This window comes from Pseudonaja textilis, chromosome 1 (assembly GCF_049901715.1).
Source record: "Pseudonaja textilis isolate UNSWEBS1 chromosome 1, rPseTex1.2, whole genome shotgun sequence".
Lineage (NCBI taxonomy): Eukaryota > Metazoa > Chordata > Lepidosauria > Squamata > Elapidae > Pseudonaja > Pseudonaja textilis.
In genome coordinates, this window is record NC_141990.1 from 32,927,975 (window position 1) to 32,949,093 (window position 21,119).

At 39.8% G+C, this 21,119-nt stretch overlaps 1 protein-coding gene across 3 annotated transcripts in view; it reads right to left on the minus strand.

The window, feature by feature from the left end:
- The window catches only part of EML6 (EMAP like 6), a 132,702-nt gene that overhangs the window by 83,160 nt on the left and 28,423 nt on the right, over positions 1–21,119 (minus strand). For 2 of the 3 annotated variants that reach the window (XM_026696033.2, XM_087930566.1), the window contains exons 3-7: positions 20,944–21,103; positions 19,391–19,489; positions 17,576–17,644; positions 8,864–9,049; positions 6,516–6,651 (exon numbers count right to left, since the gene is read on the minus strand). In XM_026696033.2, coding sequence (XP_026551818.1) covers positions 6,516–6,651; positions 8,864–9,049; positions 17,576–17,644; positions 19,391–19,489; positions 20,944–21,103 — 650 coding nt within the window. The remainder of the gene's footprint in view (positions 1–6,515; positions 6,652–8,863; positions 9,050–17,575; positions 17,645–19,390; positions 19,490–20,943; positions 21,104–21,119) is intronic. The other variant, XM_087930577.1, reaches the window with a different exon arrangement.

A 21,119-nucleotide genomic window follows, 5' to 3' on the forward strand; every position in this document is an offset into this window, starting at 1 on the left:
AAGGAAATCTTTGAGTGAGGTGTATGAACTGTAAATTTTAAAGATAACAAAATAGGCTGGTATTGAAATATAAGTTTGATTTATATGATTAACATGATCTGTATGACTTGTATGATTTGAATGTATTTGTCTGTTACAGCACTGTCTTAAGGAGACTGTGGATATAAGAAATCTCCTTTAATTTCAAATAACTTGATGGTATAGTTATCTTGACTAAATAGGATTATTGGGTTAAGGAACATAGTGATAAATAATCTTAGAGTAGGATATTAAGAGTTTAACAAGAATATATATTGTTATGAGTATAGAGAATCTAAACCTTGATCCCTCTTTTATTGTATAAAGGAGAAACTACAATATATTGTGCATAGAAAGAACTAGAAAAGGGGTGTTTGAGTAAGATATATAGAGATACATGCAGAAATAGATCTTCCAATTGACAAATACCTGACTACTGGATTACTGCTCTAAGTTAAAAGTGAATTAAGAAACTAAAAAGGGGGCCTTTTTGTTTTTCCTTCTCTATTGGGGGTGATATTTGAGGTTATAATTACTTTGATTAAGTATTGTATATTGAACTAAGGAAATATAGTGATAAATAAGTTTTGATTACAATATTAAGAGATTAAGGGGAGTGTATATCTAGGTGATTATATATAAGCGGAAATTAGATTCCCCCTTTTATTATAGATAAAAGGGAAAAAAAGAATAAATTTAATACTTTGTGCATAGGGAAAGGTAAGAGGGCTTTCTCTGAGTAAGATATTGTTAGATATATAGTGATATTGACTTTGAGATAGAGAAAGGGATAACAAGTGGTGCTAATTCTATATAATTATAATAAAGAGATTTAAAAAGATGAAGGAATAAATTGAAAGTAAGACATTAGTTTAAAATATATTGTAAAGGAGATAATAAAATAGGTAGAAATAAATAGAGCTTGAAAATAAGACAAGTGCCATGACATCAGCCTGGGGAACGGCAAAGAAGACAACATCTAGTCCAACATTGACAATTACATCAACGGCCGGTCAAAAGACAATTGAGGGAATGCCAGGGGCAGAAAAACAAACTGTAGCCAATATGCAAACAATACAGGGTTCGTTAATAACCATTCCAGAAACCATGCTTAAAATGCAAGAACAACAGATAAAAATGCAAGAGAATGGTGGTCTAGATTAGACATGGTGTGGATGAACGCAGAACTAGGAAACCAACTAGATTCGATAGAGATAATGACAAATGTATGGGCTGATCATAACCCAAAGCTCTTTTTTTATAAAAAAATCAATATTTACATACATGGTGTGTTATGAGTTAATTTTGTGAGTTTGCTTGCAAGCAAATTTTATGTGACAGACTGAGTTAGCCAATGGCAGATAGATAGATCACTGAATGAATCTGTGAGCAAGTCAATCTGCCTGCTTGCTTTGCCTGATTTTGGGTAAAAGTTGGTCTTTTTTTAAATAAAAAATTCAATATTTACATGCATGGTGTAAATTTATATGCATCTGTGATTCTGTGAGCAACTCAATCTGCCTGCCTGCTTTGCCTGATTTTGGGTAAAAGTTGGTCTTTTTAAATAAAAAAATCAATATTTATATCAATATTTATATTTACATACAAGTCATGCCCAGCCAGTCACATGACCACCAAGCCACACCCACAAATTAGACCATGCCCAAAGAACTGGCTAGTGGTCCCTGGGATCTAAAATTATGAGTTTGGTGGTCCATGAGGTCCAAAAGGTTGGCGACCCCTGATCTAGCAGCAGAAAAGCAGAAAAACTGGGATTATGGATTATACAATTTATGTCTATGTATACACAATATATATGTGTAGACAACTATATATACTTATAATCCAAAGAATATGTGGGGATGGAACAGATGAATTCAGAAGTTGAGTGGTGGAGATTGCCTCCTTCCCACTTAATTTCCTTTTTTGATACAAACAAACACAAAGAGTTCTAGTACAATATATTTCACAAATATAATCCTGTTTAATTAGCCAGTTTGAATAAATGGTTTATAGGTTTTGTATCTCCTTGTTTCTTTAAATATCTGTTTTTACCATTCTTTTTATACAGCTATAGCACCAATAAATGGCATTGTTTTAATAAATCTCTCATAATATCCTTTTTAAATTAACTTCCACTATCTTTAAAACAGAAATCAATTTCAGATGCCCTTTGGGAAGATATCCTATTGTACAGACACACTAGGTGTTATTGACATTTATAAATAAATGATGAAAATCTAATCTGCTTAACTTTCTGAAGGAAAAAGAAGGTATTTCTATATAACATGTCCATTTTCTCTCACTCTCCTGACCATGTCAAGATACTGTATATATAACATGAAACAGTTGCAGCATTTATTTAGCAAATACATGTTGTGGCTAAATTTTAATCAAGATACTGAACATTAGATACTAATCAAATATTTGCCCCAATAAAACACATCAGAAAGCAAATGAGTGAATGTCAGAGAAGCAGATACATATGTTGGTCTTTGCTGCTATGGAGCAAACACAGTGGATGACCACATGTGATCTTTGGTACCTTCCTATCTCCCCAGGAAACTTGGCCTGTGGAGGTGTGCTTGCTTTGGGTTGTTCAGATCTATATGGGAAGTCCTAAGAGTTGTTTCTGAAATGGACCTGGAGACTATTGGGCTATGCCTGGCCATGTGGGGTTGGAAGGTACTCTGTTCATTTTCTGGTCCCCACTTATGATTTGAGGGTGTTGATGGCCTTGTTCTTTTCTCTCTGAATGGAGATGTCTGATTGGAGTCCTGCTTGAGCCTGGGAAGATTGTATTTCCTTGGCCTTCTTCACCTTTTGACCTCCCCCATTTTGGAGAGTAAGTGGTCTGTGAGGCCTGGTGTTCCTTCTCTGCAGAGACCTGCCTTCCCTAGAGGTTATGGAATACTTGGGGACGTGTGTCCAAGAAGGTGGCAGAGTTCCATGTGGGGTAGGGTAGATTATTGGGGCAATGGATTGAGTGTATGGACTGAGTGAACAGTTATATGATTGGTTAGATTGTCCCATAGCCTGGGAGAAAGTAACAAAGGGTAGGATTGGATTGGACAACACAGAGAGAAACATTGAGATGGGTTTAAATTAAATTGTTAGCAAAGAAAGTAGGGACTGAGGTGGAATGCCCTTGAAGATGTTATCCTTATCTCTGTAGCCTATTTTTATCATTCATATAGATAGATAGATAGATAGATAGATAGATAGATAGATAGATAGATAGATAGATAGATAGATAGATACACAGATACACACACACACACACACACATGTATGTATGTATGTATGTATGGCATTCGGCTCTGTTCGGGTATTTTCCCACGTCATTGTAGTTGTGCTTTTAAACTTGTAGCAACGTTTCGGCAGAATCTCATCTGCCATCGTCAGGCTTCTGTATAGTGTTCATCTGTGAGTCAACCACTGTAAAAGTCTGACTCACAGATGAACGCTATACAGAAGCCTGACGATGGCAGATGAGATTCTGCCGAAACATTGCTACAACTTTAAAAGCTCAATACAATTACAATGACGTGGGAAAATACCCGAACAAAGCTGAATGCCAGAAGCCTTAAAACATAAAGCATTTTCACATGCACATCTCAGTTTTTGCAAAAGGGGGGGCTACAACAATAATTATAAGACATAAGACATAAGAATTTATTTGTCATTACACTCGCAAGCGGGTGCAACGAAATGAGGTGCTCTTCCACAAGTAAAACTGGACAACACCATTGAAAGAAAAAATAAAACTAGACACAACAAACCATACAATAATCTCTATACAATTTAAAAATGTAAATACCCTATTACTCTCAGCCATTAAATTCCACAAAAATCTTATGACCCTGCATTCAAACTCAAAACTGCACTTGGATAAAAACTGTTCTTAAATCTAGTTGTCCTTGTTCTTAATACCCTGAATCTCCTTCTCGATGGTAATAGTTCAAAGAGCTGATGTTCCGGATGAGAGGAGTCATTCAATATATTAAATATCTTCCTCCTACATCTATTCCTATACAGTTCTTCCAAAGAGGGGAGTGAGCAGCCAATGATGTTTTGGGCCATCTTAATCACCCTCTGAATTGCCTTTTTCTCTGCCACTGTGCAGCTCGAGAACCATACACAGAGACAGTAGGATAATATACTCTCAATTGAACTTCGATAGAAGGTAGTCAGTAGACTCTCAGCCAGTTGTTGTTTCCTAAGAATCCTTAGTAAATACAACCGTTGTTGTGCCTTCATAATTAAAGCAGCGGTGTTTGCACTCCAGGTCAGGTCATTTGTAATGATGGTCCCGAGATACTTACATTCAACCACATGTTCCACACGAACTCCCTCTATATACAGTGGCTGAATGTCTACTCTTTTTTTCCTATAGTCCACTATAACCTCCTTGGTCTTCTTAATGTTAAATAGAAGATTATTATTTTTGCACCAGTGGGATAGCTGTAATACCTCGTCCCGATATGCAGACTCATCATCCCCAGAAATAAGTCCTACAAGCGTAGTATCGTCTGCAAATTTTATTATCTTATTGTTGAGATGTTTATTTGTGCAATCAGATGAATAAATGGAAAAAAGTAGTAGACTAAGGACACAACCTTGCGGAGTGCCAATGCTAAGTGTCTTGACAGTAGAAATATGATCATTCAGTTTAACTCTTTGTGGACAATTTGTTAAAAAATCCAATATCCATAAACAAATAGAATCTGGAAAATCTAGGTCTTTGAGCTTGGCTATTAATCTGTGCGGTATGATGGTATTGAAAGCAGAACTAAAATCTGCAAACAACATTCTTACATAATTCCCCGGTGTTTCCAAATGGGATAAAGCCATGTGAAGCACAGTAATAATTGCATCCTCGGTTGATCTGTTTTCTTTGTAAGCAAACTGAAGCCCATCAAAGGAGTCAGGAAGGCAGGAGATAATATAATTTCGAACTAGCTTCTCAAAGCACTTCATTAAGATAGAAGTTAGTGCCACCGGCCTATAGTCGCTAGGACCATTTGTGGGCAACTTTTTAGGCAGTGGAACGATGGTGGAAGCCTTGAGACACACAGGAACCACACTTTGTGTCAAGGATCGGTTAAAAATTTCAGTCCACACCCCAGCTAGCTGATCAGCACAATCTTTTACCACACGACCAGGAATTGAGTCGGGCCCAGCTGACTTTCTGGAATTAATTATGCTTCAATAGTCTCAAGTTGTCATAATTTACCAAATCAAATTCTGAAAGATATGTGAATAGAAGACAACACACTCTCATGTGATAGAAAATGCAGGGGAGACTAACTTAGGGAGTTTTATTTTTGTTGTATTAGGTTGGTTAGTCTTTGTTGGAATAACAAGAGAGAACAGATATTATTTTGTTCTTGGAAGAAAAGTATTGGTTCCCATAGAACAGTGGTTCCCAACCTTTTTTTCGCCCCGCACCCCTAAAGAAATTTCACTCGAACCTTGCACCCCCTGAAATAAGTAATAAATAAAAATGCCAACATATAGCCAATATCCTATTATTTACCTGGACTTTTCTCACACCCCCTGGAATATCGTCTCGCAGCCCCAGGGGGTGTGAGCACCCCAGGTTGGGAACCCCTGCCTTAGAAGTTTGATGAAAATTCCAGGTACAATGCAACAGCCTTCTCCTCTTATTTGTATGTGTGTGTATCTATATCTATATCTATATATCTCTTGCATCATCTCATTGTCAGTTCATCACTTCATTCCAAGAACACTGGAAACTGAATTAATACTGGTACTTCTCTACTTGTGAAGGCACATCCATACTAATATTAGTCTCCAGAACTATGCCTTGTGTATCCAGATATGAATTCATGCTACCACCTCCAATGCAACTGTAGCAACATTCAACAAATAAACTGCTTTTGTAACATAACTTGCATAATAGCAAACTGGCATAATACTATAATAAATGGACAAATTAAAATCCTCATTCACTCTGGCACAGTACACTCATTCAGCCATTCAATGAATGAAAACAAAATTCCACATTCACTCAATCCACCTATCCCAGATGCTTGTGAAGAGAAGTAGGAGAGAACAAGACCCAAGATTCAAGAGAGTGGTGGAGGGAAGAAAATTGTTTGCTTTACCCAAAGGGTTCCACTCAACTCCATCCTTGCTGGCAAAGGTGTTTTGAGACCAAAAAGAAGTTTGGCATTAAAGCTTTCCCTTCCCCCAGGAAATTAAATGACAGTATTAGGAAGTACTGTGTAACACATAGTCAGAAGTTGTGCTGAGGCAGGAAGGAGATGTGGCCTAAGGGCACAGTTAGGAGGCTCAAGGTCTCTTCTAGTACTGACTCATGATGTGTCCTTCTGTCAACCAATCTCTACAAGTATTGTGAACTGCACTTAAATGAAATAGTTTCAGCGATTCCAAAACATGCATTGGTTCTATCAATTTACAAATAAAATATTTGTACAAATCAAAACCTTAATAAAAAAAAATAGTATTACCTTTATATCCTTGCTCAGTCTCCCTGAGATCAATTTTAGCTATTGGCTTGAAATCAATATCCCACAGTCGAATGCAGCCATCTCTCCCACCAGTTGCAAAACCTTCTTCACATCCATACATACTAAAAATTCCAGCCTACACAATAAAGTAATCAAGTTTAAAATTTGTTTCATACGACAATGCTGTTTGCAAAGTGTTAAAATGTAATGCTTGTCAAACAGAATTACATCACAATGTTTTTCCTATGAGATTCCAAACATTTATATAATCAGATGATTTAGTCATTCCATCATACACAAACAAGCACAACAAAACCAGCCTACTGGCAATATGTTTTTCCTTGCCAAGAGATATTAGGCAGCAAAACCAGATTAGGCATACAGTCAATTGTGCACTACTGAATCATATTAAAAGAATAATATTGTGTGACAATTCTATAATTTGAGTTCATGTCTATCACTCTATCACTCTTTTCTTGATCAGCCTATTTCTGTTTGTCGTTTCTAACATCTAAATCAGTTGTAACAGGTCTCATGATGGATAAGGGAATTTGGTTCTTCATGTTTCCTAAATAGCAGCTTCCTTCCTGCTATTTTGTCACACAGAGATCCTGTGATTCTTACAAAAGTGGTTTGTAACAAGATGTATAATCTATGGTTTTTCCCATTTAAAATATAAAATTGTGACTGTGTATGTATACATAATATTTATACCTTTTGAGTCTAATATTGTGTAAAGATAAAACAGACCTTGGCTTAGATATTTAGATACAATTAACAAAAAGATACACGCATATTATAGAATTTATCAATAGTGTACATATGTTGAACAAATTGAATGAGTAAGTTCACAATAGAATAGAATAGAATAGAATAGAATAGAATAGGAATAACGGAGTTGGATGGGATCTTGGAGGTCTTCTAGTCCAACCCCCTGCTTAGGCAGGAAACCCTATAGCATTTCAGACAAATGGTTATTCACTCTCTTCTTAAAAACTTCCAGTGTTAGTGCATTTATGTTTAAAGCAGTTATGGTGCTCCTTGCATAATAGCAATAGGAATAGCACTTAGACTTATGTATCACTTTATAGTGCTTTACAGCCCCCTCTAAGCGGTTTACAGTCAGCAAATTGCCCCCAACAATCTGGGTCATTTTACCCACCTCAGAAGGATGGAAGGCTAAGTCAACCTTGAGCCTGGTGGGATTTGATCTGCCAAATTTCAGGCAGCTGGCTGTCAGAAGAAGTAGTTTGCAGTACTGCACTCAAACTATTGTGCCACCAAGGCTCTTTGATTGACTGAACCAATTTCACACTAAACACAGTAAACTAATTGAAGAAACAAAATAACTGACTGTTCAAAGTTATGATAATGCAAAATCAGGGGACTTACAACTATTTCTTGTACTTATGCCCTTCACAGCCTGTAGTCATGTGGTCACAATTCAAGGACTTGGAAACTGGCTTACAATTACAACAGTCAACAGCATCCTGCAGTCAGATGTTCGCCATTTACAACCTTCACTGCTGGCTCCTACAAGTAAAGTCAATGGGGAAGCCAGATGATATTGCAAATGGAGATCATGTGACCTTAAGATGCTGCAGCCATGTGGGATTCCTTTAATAATGGCACTGGAGCTGCTGCAACTGTAAAGACACAGGATTTTGTGCTTTATAAGTACATCAATTAGCAACAGAATTGCAGGTCCCAATTACTGTAGTTAGGCGAGTTAAATGATTCATGGCATTTGCATTTTAAATAATGTTTTTAACTATGAAATTAGTTGATTCAAATATTGTTGCAGGGACATAGCTTATATGATAGACAGATTAATGATAATGTGAGTATTGAGGTCCATACTTATTCATGTTACCTGAAATATTTCTCACATTAAATGATGTTTTAATAAAACTCATAAGTTCAACTTCCCCCAAACAATAATACTAACTAAATCACATATCCTGCTTCACTAGAATTTAAGATTACAGTACAAGGCTGGTTTTTTGTTCACAAAATTGTTATGGTAGAACATAGTCTTGAATCAAATGAATTAAAATTTGATGAGTTGTTTTTCCCCTGAAGAATATTTTTATGCCTGCCAAGATGTTACTGAGAACAGCAAAATCAATAACAAAAAATTGCTTCTGTAAGTATGGCGCAGCTTATTTAGTTATTATTTATATACCAAACAAATTTGTATAGCTGTGCAAGTCACACTTCAGGTGAGTCCAGTAATCAATCGGCATAAAAATCAATTGAGAATTGCTTGAGTGTCCAAAAGCAAATCAGGAAACATACCTGTTTTAAGACCCAAGTTTTTGTACAGTAGCATATAAGTGGTAACTTACACCATGAGCTCCTTGGATTGTGTGGACTAAGGTAAGCCCTTTCCAGACATAGACATCTCCATTTAAAGCACCAGAGAATGTAACGTCATCTTTTGCACAAGACAAACACAGGATAGTTTGCAAGTCTCCTGTTTTGCCAAATATTCCTCTTTTGGCTGTCAAGGCATTTCCGCACAGTGTCCAAAACTATAAAATGACAAACAGAGTGTCTTCAGCATTTGCAATATGCGGCTGAATCATACCTTTAAGATGTATGAAAAACCCCTAGCAGTTTACATAGTTTAGGTCCCTGTTTATGTTGTTTATGATATTTACATCTAATTATTTAAATGAATTATCAGGATGGTTTCCATTATCAAAATGCATAGAACAAGTACTCAGAATATATGATAACATCATATGGTAAAAGTGTTCACCAATTGCTCCCAAAGCCAAAAGCACTATGGATATTTAGAGACTCCTTTGATCATTTTCTGAGATTGGTAAGTTAGTGACTATAATTGCACTTGCTTTAATATTGTTAAAATTCTAGAGTTGAAAGGCATCTTGGAAGTGTTCCAGTCCAAACCCCTACTCAAGGTACAGATCCTTATACAATCCCAAACAAATGGCTGTCCAGCTTTTTGCCTGAAAACAGCAATACATTTAGATTTAGAGTGACAAATTTAATTTTTTAAATTTTATTAAATGATATATCCATTTCTAAAATCAGTGTTGCATCATCACAATACAGACTCCCTTCATTTGTGCGTGCGATGTCATATATACAGAATATATACCACCAGCTTGTGGTGCAAAGCTTATTTTGTGATGTACTTCTCCTGTGGACATCTCTGCTTGTACAGCTACTTTATTTTAAATAGGTAGAAATGAATTATTGCTTTTTGTTAGATGTGTCTATGGAGATTGTTTGTATGGACATTTACATTCTTGAAATCCGGCAACCCTGATTGGACGAGCGCGCAGACACCGGATTGGTCGAGCGCGCGACACTGATTGGACGTTCGGAATCGACCGCGATTGGCCGAGCTGATCGCGGCCGATTCGAACGGCTGTCATTGGCTGCAGCACCCGGCACCAGATCCATATAAGCCGCGGCTTCACCCAGCCGCACTCACTTGTTTTTAAGCCTTAATAAATGAGCTGAACTCAAGTCACTGCCTCGCGTCTTTTGTGCGTATCGGCCGATACGACACTGGCGACGAGGGTGAGATTCTGAAGCAAGTCGCAGCGGAAGCAACCCGGAGATCAGCGGCCCGGATGCGGCAAGCAAGCACCGTGGAGCGCCCAGCTACGACCGAGACGACTCCGACCCCCGAGAGGCAGCCTGAGGCCAACCGCCGAGTGACCAACTCCACCCACCACGGCGACCTCGACTCCCCCACCGACTCTGAGGACGACGAGGAAGACATCCACCGGCTGCAGGCGAGCGCGACCGACGCGAGCAGCGGAGCCGCAAAACGAGATTCCAATGCGCCGGGTGCGGCGGTGAGCACCCACGGTCGGAATGCCAGTTTTTTGACGCGATATGCCAGCATTGCGACAAGCGGGGCCACATCGCCAAGGTATGCCATTTTAAAAGATACTACAGCCCCCGGCGCCAAGACTGCAGCCCGCGGAGACGAGACGGCACCCCCCCCGAGGAACTGAGACCGAAACCCCGAGAGCCGATGGAGCCGGGAAGCGAGGAGCCGGCGTTTCAACGAGGCCCGCCAACGCGAGGAAACCCACCAGACAGTCGTCATCGGCCATTCGTCCAACTGGGATGGCCGAAAGGTCCACGTGGAGGTGGCCATTGAAGACCGCCCCTGCAAGATGGAAGTGGACTCCGGGTCCTACCTATCCATGGGCGCATGGCGGGAAATCAAGCGTCTAGTGCCAACCATACAGCGGCGCGAGCTGGAAAGCCAGAAACTCATCCTCAAGGACTACCAGGGGAACCGCATCCCCGTGGTAGGAATTGGACACTTCAAAGTCGCATTCAAGGGGCGCACCGAAATACTCCCCCTGACTGTCGTCGAGAAGGACCGCCCCAGCCTCCTGGGACTCCAATGGTTTGGGCCATTGGGAATAGAGGTGACCGGCACCAACCACGTCGCCGAGGCGGACTGGGAGGAGCAGCTCGCGCGGGATTTCCAAGAAGTCTTCGACGGCAGCCTAGGCAAGTACCGAGGGGCCCCGATAACCTTCAGCCTAGACCCCGCTATTGCCCCAATCCGCCTCAAGCCCCGGCGAGTACCCTTTGCGCTCAGGCCCAAGATCGACGAGCAATTAAATAAGCTCATCGAACAAGGAGTACTCGAACCAACGGACCATGCCAGGTGGGAGACCCCTATAGTCACCCCAGTAAAACCAGACGGCTCAGTGAGAATCTGTGGGGACTATAAGGCCACCCTCAATCGTGCGCTGCAACAAAGTGCCTACCCCGTCCCAGTAGTGCAGCACCTCCTACACTCACTGGGGGGGGGGGGGCAAGGTTTTCGCCAAACTCGACCTGGCTCAAGCTTACCAGCAACTGCCGGTCGACGAGGAAACTGCAGAAGCGCAGACCATAGTCACCCACCGCGGGGCATTCCGCTGCAAGAGACTCCAGTTTGGAGTCAGCATAGACCCGAGGGTGTTCCAAAGTTTAATGGAGAGGCTTCTCCAGGGCATAAAAGGGGTAGTACCCTATTTTGACGACGTGCTGGTATCAGCGGCCGACCAAAAACAATTGGAAAGCCGTCTGAGGGAGGTACTGCAAAGGTTCAAAGACGCAGGGCTAAAAGTCAAGAGAGAGAAATGCCAACTGCGCACAGCAAGAGTCGAATACCTAGGGTACCTCCTAGACCAGCACGGAATCCACCCAACTGAGGGAAAAATCAAAGCCATCAAGGAAGCCCCAAGGCCCAGAAACAAAACCGAATTACAAGCGTTCCTGGGGTTGATTAACTTCTATAATGTTTTCCTGCCCCAAAGGGCAACCGCGGCGGAACCGTTGCATAGGCTGCTCGACAAGGCAGCCACCTGGAGTTGGGGAAGGCGAGAAGAAGACGCATTCAACAAAACAAAAGACCTGCTCACATCGGACGCTGTTCTCATCCAATACAGCGAGACACTACCCCTCACGGTAACATGCGACGCATCCCCCTTCGGCGTCGGAGCCGTCCTCAGCCACACCCTCGCTGATGGAAAAGAAGCACCCATCGCTTTCTTTTCAAGGACTCTCTCAAAACCGGAAAGGAATTACAGCCAGCTGGATAAAGAGGCCCTGGCAATCGTCGCAGCCGTAAAGAAGTTCCACGAGTACCTTTACGGCAGGACTTTTTCCGTCATCACAGACCACAAGCCATTGCTCGGAATACTGGTGGGGGACAGGGCCATCCCGAACATCCTATCCCCGAGGATGACGAGGTGGTCCGAATTCCTCGCCGCCTACAATTACCGGCTGGACCATCGCCCCGGTAAGTCAATCCCGCACGCAGATGCATTGAGCCGCATGCCGCTGCCCGACCTGGACGCTGACCCAGCACCCACCATGTCCACCCTGAGCATAGAGACTTTACCCAACCTCCCCCTAACCACGTCAGACATTGCCCTGGCAACAAATAAAGACAAACGTCTGGCGCGGGTTCTAAGATGGGTGGAGAAAGGGTGGCCGGAAAAGGACGAGGATGAGCAATTCAGAGCTTTCCGGAACCGCCAAACAGAACTCTTCACACAAAAGGGTTGTTTACTGTGGGGGGACAGAGTCATAATTCCGGAAAAGCTGCAAAAAAGAGTCCTGGACATGCTGCACGAAGGGCACCCTGGCATCGTTAGAACAAAAGCCCTGGCCAGAAGTCACGCCTGGTGGCCAGGGATGGACAAAGAGATCGAAGCCTGGGTGGCATCGTGCAAGCAGTGCCAAGAATCCAGACCAAGCCCCCCCGCCGCCCCGGTCCTAGAATGGGAAACCCCCAGAGGACCATGGTCCCGGATTCACATAGACTTCGCGGGACCCACCAGAGGACACACCTTCCTGGTGACAGTAGACGCTTACTCCAACTGGCTGGAGGTAAGCAACATGAGAACAACCACCACAGAAGCCGTCATCAAGGAGCTCAGCAAGCTATTCGCAACCCACGGCCTCCCAGATGTCATCGTATCGGACAATGGCCCCCAGTTCACCGCACTGCCCTTCGAAAGATTCCTAGCAGAACGGGGGATCCGCCACGCGTTGACAGCACCAGCTCACCCGGCAGCAAACGGAAGGGCGGAGAAAATGGTCCAGTTCACGAAAAGGACAATTCAAAAAATCGAAACCGGGGAAATACAGGACAAGATCAACAGGATGCTACTCATACAACACATAACCCCGAACACAACAACGAACAAGAGCCCAGCGGAGCTGCTGATGGGAAGAAAGCTGCGATCACCACTCGACCGCCTGCACCCCACATACAACCCAGAGAAGCCCCCTGACTCCACCAGCAAGCACCGGGCGTTCGCACCAGGAGACGCGGTCTATGCGAAAAACCTCACAGGGGACCCACTCTGGATACCGGCAACGATAACCCAGGTAACGGGTCCCCGCTCGTACCGACTACTAACAAACGACGGGCGAGCATGGAAACGACACATGGACAGTTAAGGTCGAGAACCACCGCGGGAAATACAACCGACACGCAAGCACCAGAAACAGAGAGGAACTGCCAAGACACCAACCAAGAGGGGAGGTTAAGCCCCAAAGAACAAAACAGACAAACCCACCCAAAAAGGAACCAGCAGTACTCACCGACCGAAGCACCAGGGAGCGACCCACTCGAAGCCTCGCCCGGAAGGAGCAGCCGAGCCAGCTCGACCAGCCCGGGAAGCCCAAGCGGGAGCAGCCAAGCCAGCTCAACCAGCCCGGGAAGCCCGAGCAGGAGCAGCCAAGCCAGCTCAACCAGCCCGGGAAGCCCGAGCGGGAGCAGCGAAGCCAGCAGCTCGACCAGCCCGGGTGGACCAGGAGGGAGCTACAGCGACAGGCCCGACTCACCCTTCCAGGCGTTTCCATCAACGAGGCGGAGAGCGACAAGGATCCCAACCGAACCAGCCGGCAGCCAAGAAACAACTAATCTGCGCAGGTCCAGTAGGCAAGTACGGAGCCCCGCCTACTTACGGGACTACGTTACGTAGGACCGAACCAAGAGGGGAGGGGTGTTCTGCATGGACATTTACATTCTTGAAATCCGGCAACCCTGATTGGATGAGCGCGCAGACACCGGATTGGTCGAGCGCGCGGCACTGATTGGACATTCGGAATCGACCGCGATTGGCCGAGCTGATCGCGGCCGATTCTAACGGCTGTCATTGGCCGTGGTGCCCAGCACCAGATCCATATAAGCCACGGCTTCACCCAGCCGCACTCACTTGTTTTTAAGCCTTAATAAATGAGCTGAACTCAAGTCACTGCCTCGCGTCTTTTGTGCGTATTGGCCGATACGACAGAGATTCTCAGTCATCCTGATCATGGTTGTCCCAAACATGCTGTTTCAAAAGGCAACTAGACTTTGTTTTTCTTTGAAGCTATTTCACTTTTCATCCAAGAAGCTTCTTCAGTTCTGACTGAATGGTGGAGGATGGAAGGCTTTATAATCCTTGCTGTCATCTGGTTATTAGCACTCTTTCTAAGAGTCGTTGAGGCCACTTGGAAGTTTATCTGTACTCTCAGGGTCACATGAATAATGCAAATGGGTATGGAACCTTTGGTGGAACTACTAAAAGAATTGTGTTGTAAATAGGAAATAGGTGGTGCGGTATTTATCCTCCCTCTGTTGAGAGAGAACTGTTCAATCTTAATGTAGATAGCCTCTTTGACCCCTCTTTCAAATCAGTGGTCTTCTTTGTCCAAGGATGAGAAGGAAAAACAAAGTCCATCTCTCTTTGCCTCTCCCTTTCTCCCCTTCTCGGATAGCAATGACAAATATAGCCAATTAACATCAAACAGGGGAAAGACAATGGGGAGACTCCCTACTAGTTTAACTAGTGTTCCTCAAACTAGGCAATGTTAAGATGTGTGGACTGAATGAGGAATACTAGGAAGTGAAGTCCACACATTTTAAAGTTGCTTAGTTGAGAAATACTGCTTTAATGTCTATTAACCCTGGTAGCCAATAAGATAAGAAGACGCAATGGAATAATGTTTGTAACCATTGATATTCCAACAAAGCCTTTCAAATACCTGGAGATTCCTTACAAAGTATTATTTTGTTAGCTTTGCTTTTCACAATTTCATTATTAAACAAAACCAAATATTTTAAAATGTGTTAAACTTCGGCTCAGTGAATGTTAGTCTTCTGCTTTTCAGTGATTTTACTCTGTAAAGGACTGATTTGCTAGTTTTTGTTGTATTTTTCTGATTCAGATATTTTGCAAATGTGGAGTCCTTGCTCCCCTCTGAGTTTGATTGCTTTCTCTTCTACTAGTGTTTTGCAATTCTTACAATGCAAGCCATCTTGCACATCATTTCATTATTGATTTCACTTATGCAATATATTTGGCCATTTATTAAGAGTAGCCTATATAAAAGAAATAGTGAAATTTCTTTCCTAATCTAATGAGGAAAGCCTTTCCAAACAGAAAAATAGCCCTTTTTTTTTCAATATAGAAAAAGGCTTGGAAAATTTTATAAGTGACACCTACTAAGCACACACACAAACATATATAAAGTATTAGACATTGGAAAATTTATTGAACTTTTTAAAAAATCATGTCATATATCTAGAGCTAAATATCTTTAGAACTAAAAATGAGCTGCTGAGTGAACCAACTGACAGATTTATTTATATATATTTAGTATATAAATGTCATCTATTCATACCTATTTAAGATCTCTTTATCAGTCTACATGAATATATATGTGAATTTTATTTCTAATATGCATATTAAATATTAGCAAAATAGCATTTATTTTGTTGCAGTTATTACAGAACTAATTATTTAATCAAGGCAAATTTCCTCATTTTAAAATGTCATTCAGAAAAAGATATAAAGCTGTAGGTATCCAAAATTTGCAATAACCAATTTAGCAACTAGCAGTAACTGAATTTTATACTACATCATTATATATGCTTTTGTTTATTAAAATAACCACATGAATGATATGATTTTTTAAGCTGCACATCTCTTTTTTCTGTAATGATTACAGAATAATTCAATAAATTAGGATTAAATTTAATTCTGAGTTAAAATGCAGCAACATCTTGCAGTTAATGACTTGATTCACATAAACTATCATTTTTTTCAATCATAATTTGTTAACAAATTACAATTTTATTAACTAAAAATTCATAGTCATTAGAATAGTAGCAGAATTCACACATGCTTAAATGACATCAGTCAGAAATGAAAACTGTCAGGCACGAACAATCAGGTCCACATGCAAAGAGTTCAAAAGTACTGATTTACTGCTCAAGCCTATGTAAAGGAATCTTTGTGGCAACTCTGATACCTTGAAGATGGCGTCAGCCAGGTTCATGAACCTGGCTTACGCCATTTCTAAGACTTCAGGGTTGCCACTTTGGGGACTAACACCTGTGTAAAACTAGCATCTGGGTAAAACTAGAGAAAGTTCAAAGGCATTCGGGTGGGGGGGGGAGGAGAAGGTGTACTTCATCCTCTTGTGACTATGTAGAGACTCTAAACCAATTCCTCACTTGACTCCTCCAGTTTAGTCTAGTTAGAACTGGATATAGGGGCATTAAGCTAGTGTGATCAAACTAAATCAAAAGAGTTTTTTTCCCTAAATAAGCATGCAAAGAATTACACTGTTTAAATGGATGGAGACATTGGAAACACTTCAAAGTGGGTGGTGAGGACCAAAAATATATATTAGTTTTTAAATCTTTCTTAAAAATAAATAATTATTTAAAGTTAAAAATGTTCATGTAGCAAAAATAAATCATTAATTGCCTTATACAGTGTTTAATTATGACAAATATTTGGCATACTTTTGTTATATCTTGGCGTTCACTAAAATGACATTACATATGTACAAATTAGAGATGACAATCTTGACAATCTTGTCAAAAAGATTGTGTATCCTGAAAGAAAATGAAATTTATTCATAGTTTATAACAACCCCTCATCTCTAGTGTGGACACAAAGTTAGAAATATATGAACATAATAATATAATCAAGTTATAATAGAACAGAATACTCACAATTGAGTATTTAATTGAAATATTATGATCATGAAGTATAGGATGAAAGTACAGGGATGAAGTGCAGGATAAACAAGAATTCTAATAAGATATGGAATTTTTTGTTTTTTGTTTTTAATCACTAATATACATATTACATTTAAGAGTCTAATTTAGAAAAACTTTATTCTAAATAATGAGTTTGTAGCTTGACACCATGTTATAACTCCCAATAGCATAGTTAGCATGTACTGTACTTCAGCAACTTTTACTTGCTTTCCTCTGTTCTAAATAAATCTATTTTGATTAAAAACATGGGGGAGACCTATACGTATTTGAAACTCACACCATATGTCCCTTCTACTTATCCTGATTACCTATTTCTCTCTGCAGCAACTCTATGTGTTAGGAATTTACCTACTAACTTGCACTGGCTATACTAACTTGTATACTAACTTGTATAGCTTAAGAGAATTTAGTAAGAGAAAATGTGTCAAATAAATATAACATTTTTCTCCACTGATATTGCAAAGCATCAAAACCAATTTACCTTGATATGTTATGTTACCTTGATATGTTTCACTCCGCAGCTAGCCACTCGGTTAGGTTGATATGGATCCCAGGAAATATCAAAAATCTGTCAAAACATATTCAAAACTGCTACACTAAATTAAAAACCAAATGCATTAAATCCTAGAAATGTCTATTTTTCTCACATAATTTCAACAAAGTTCTATAGCTCTATTAGCAAGATTGTTAATACCATAGTTACATCATAGCTCATAATTTTTTTTATAGAAGACAAATGCATTTGAAAAGTAGTCAGCAAAACAAACATCTTACAAGGTTAGTTATACATTTGCCTTTAATTTATGGTATTTGTATATATAATAGGAATGTTAACTATTATAGGTAAATATTAATGAATACCAAATTGTACAGACCTAAAGAAAATAGATGGGATTTAAAATAAACAGTATTGTTATAAAAGATTGTCCGTATTTATTAGACCTTGCTATATAAATATCACTCTTGAAAAAACTGGTTTTACACTATTTTTCTTACATACCTATTAATATTGAATTGACCCACCCAGAAAATTATACAAATATTTGTACTCTGCATAATTTAAATTGATATCAGAATCATTCAATACTGATTGCAACTTTAGCCTGTTACATTCTCAAACAGTTGGGGATTGCTTCAAAATTCCATTTTAATTTCCTAAAATAATCATCACAGTAAACCAAAGAGATATAATGGGAGTCTCATGAAAGGAACTTTTGCAAAGAGCTCCTTCAGCATTATATACAGGAATAAACCCATAGTGATGGACAAGCTGACTTTCAGGGAAATTATAAATCAGTATATCTTTTCAAAGAGGCAATATTGTGCCACTTTTTACAATACCACAGATGCAATTTAAAAAACAGGTTAAATCTCTCAAGCAGTCCAAAACTGTTAAGATTTTTGCAATCTCACCCTCATAAACCTTACACATTAATGCACGAAACCATGTGTGATATTCAATACTCAACTCTCACAATGCATTTTTTAATTTCCATTCAATCATGTCGATTCTCAATGGCTACCCAAGTTTTTCAGAAGTGGTTGGGTGAGAGAAAGTGACTGGCCCAAGGTTACCCAGCTGGCTTTGCATCCAAGGTGAGAACAGAATTCAGTCTCCTGGTTTCTAGCCTGTTACTTTCCCAACTATGCCAAACTTTTCTCTTTCTGTTCTAAGTGATACTTTATGCGAAGGAAGCCTGGTATGTTGGATATGACAACATACACCCATGAAAATGTACATTTTAATTACTATTAATGGAATAGATATACTCCACAAGTAAAATTTTTCAGAGCTATTGCATTATTGTTGTGATCACCCTCCAATTCAAACTTCCATAAGGTAAAAGAAGAGGTGCTCAGAGGGGGAAGTTTAAGTTTCCCTATTTTATTACTTGACCACAACATTCCAGGTTTCTTTCAGTCCATGAAGCAAAAAAGAGAAGGTGGAATCCATTTATCCATATCATAGGTTATATTTTTCTTCAATAGGCTGGTAACGACTTGGAAGTAAAATGTATGAAACCAAAAAGTGAATTAAACTAAGATAGAATATGATATTAAACTTTTACAATCAAATTAGTAGCCTAGCCAACTGTTTTCAGTAAAATAACAGAAGCAACAAATCACTCCAAATTATATTTGGTTCTCAGTGACATAATCCAGGCAAAAATCCTAATTGTTAAATTACCCCTCCATTATATGAAATAACACCATTTCCCATAAAGAATTTTACAAGCTAATTTGTATTCTTGATACAAACAACACTCATACAACATTACAAGAGAAATATATGGCAAATTCATTAGCTGATTACCCTATCTGAGTGGCCAGTAGCTGATGCCAGTAGTTTTCCTTTCTTCCAATCCCAAATGCAGACTGTGTTTTTGGCATCCAACCCCACTGAAGATAAACGCTTAGGAAAAATAATACACAACAGTTTTTAAATGAATATCAGTTCAGGAGTAACTTACTACAATACATCAATGCATAAAGGGGTTGAAAAGAGATGCTGAAAGCGTTGTATAGACAATGCTGAAAGATTCAAATGCATTATAGGTTTCACTATTTAGCACAAATATTCCTTCCTTCCAAAAATTCTTGTAAATGGAATTTAACGTGTTTCAGAACAATCTATAGCATCTTCCTTTTGTTAATTTCATATTTTAGAAACACATGGCAACAGACATAATACATCTTGCTTTGCTAATGTAAAAAATAAATGCCTTAAAACAAGCCACCCATCCAAGCAAACAGAATCTGGATATGCAATCTTTAATACCACTTTGTGAACCAAAATAACAACAAATTGAAAGACAACTGGATCTCTCATGCAGGAAGATAATTTCTCTTTTTCAAAAAACGGACAGTTGAATATGTCACCAATCTCTTGGGAATTTTTTTAAATTTCTGGTAGAAGATTCTTTAGTTGAATCAAGCCACTGGTCTAAACTAGCTCAGGAATGTCAGAACTATGGCTTCAAAGAACAATCTCTCTTTCACACGTTTCTTTCAGCTGTGAGACAGGCACTTAAAATCAACCTGACTGCAGGACCTATTTGCAATGGTCTATCTATATACTGCTGTTCTTTCCCTGCTATCACTGTCAGGCTGAATTTTCACCAAGTATTCAATGCTGATACTTTTAGAGCTGTTGAAAATGTCACCAACCATTAATGATGCAAAATTAAAACAAGTGAAATTTTAAAATGTTTTACTGGTATAGTATTTCACTGTTGGGCAATGTTGAGCTTTAATGACCATAAGTTAGGCAGCAAAGTCCCTGAAATTTCACCAGTACCTTCACCAGCATAATTAAAGATAAACTGACAACTAGGGAAGGACTGTTTGGATTCCTGTTTTTATTAGTCTTTAGATAAACTGGTTATCTATTGGTGTAGGTTGGTGAGGGCTGGTCTCTGATTGGTTCTTTCTTTGTGCCTGATCCTGACTGATATTTTGGAGGGATTGGAACCTGATTGCTTTATTTCTGAAATGTGACATCAAGTAAACATGATTATACCCTTTGGCTAAGCTCTAAACTAATCTCGTTCTAATAGTATATTGGAAAAAATAAATTCTTTGTATTTTACATCTAATCTGTATTACAAGCTTCTTTTTATGTTCTTAACCCCTCTTATCAGGAAAATAAATTTACATGTAGATTACTCTAGGTTATCTTGTTGCTACCACATAAGTTTAAGTAAGCAAACATTTTATAAATATTACTCTTCCCAAAGGATTATCAGAAAATTGTAACACTCTTGTTTTATAAGAGGAGACTGCTTCAAAAACAGGGGAATGGATATTTTGGCTCCACTCTACTAGAGCATTAAGTACAACAGAAATATAAATTGAGTAAATACACACCTGGCCATCTGAATCAAAAGCCAAGCAGGCAACTCCATGGGTATGTGCATCTTTTAGGACAGAGACAGCCTGTACATTATAGGAATCCCAGATGCAGATATAAGGATCCTTGCCAACTTGTCCTGTAGCAACAAGGGTTTTATCAGGATGCAAAGCTAGGCTGGAATAGAGTTCAA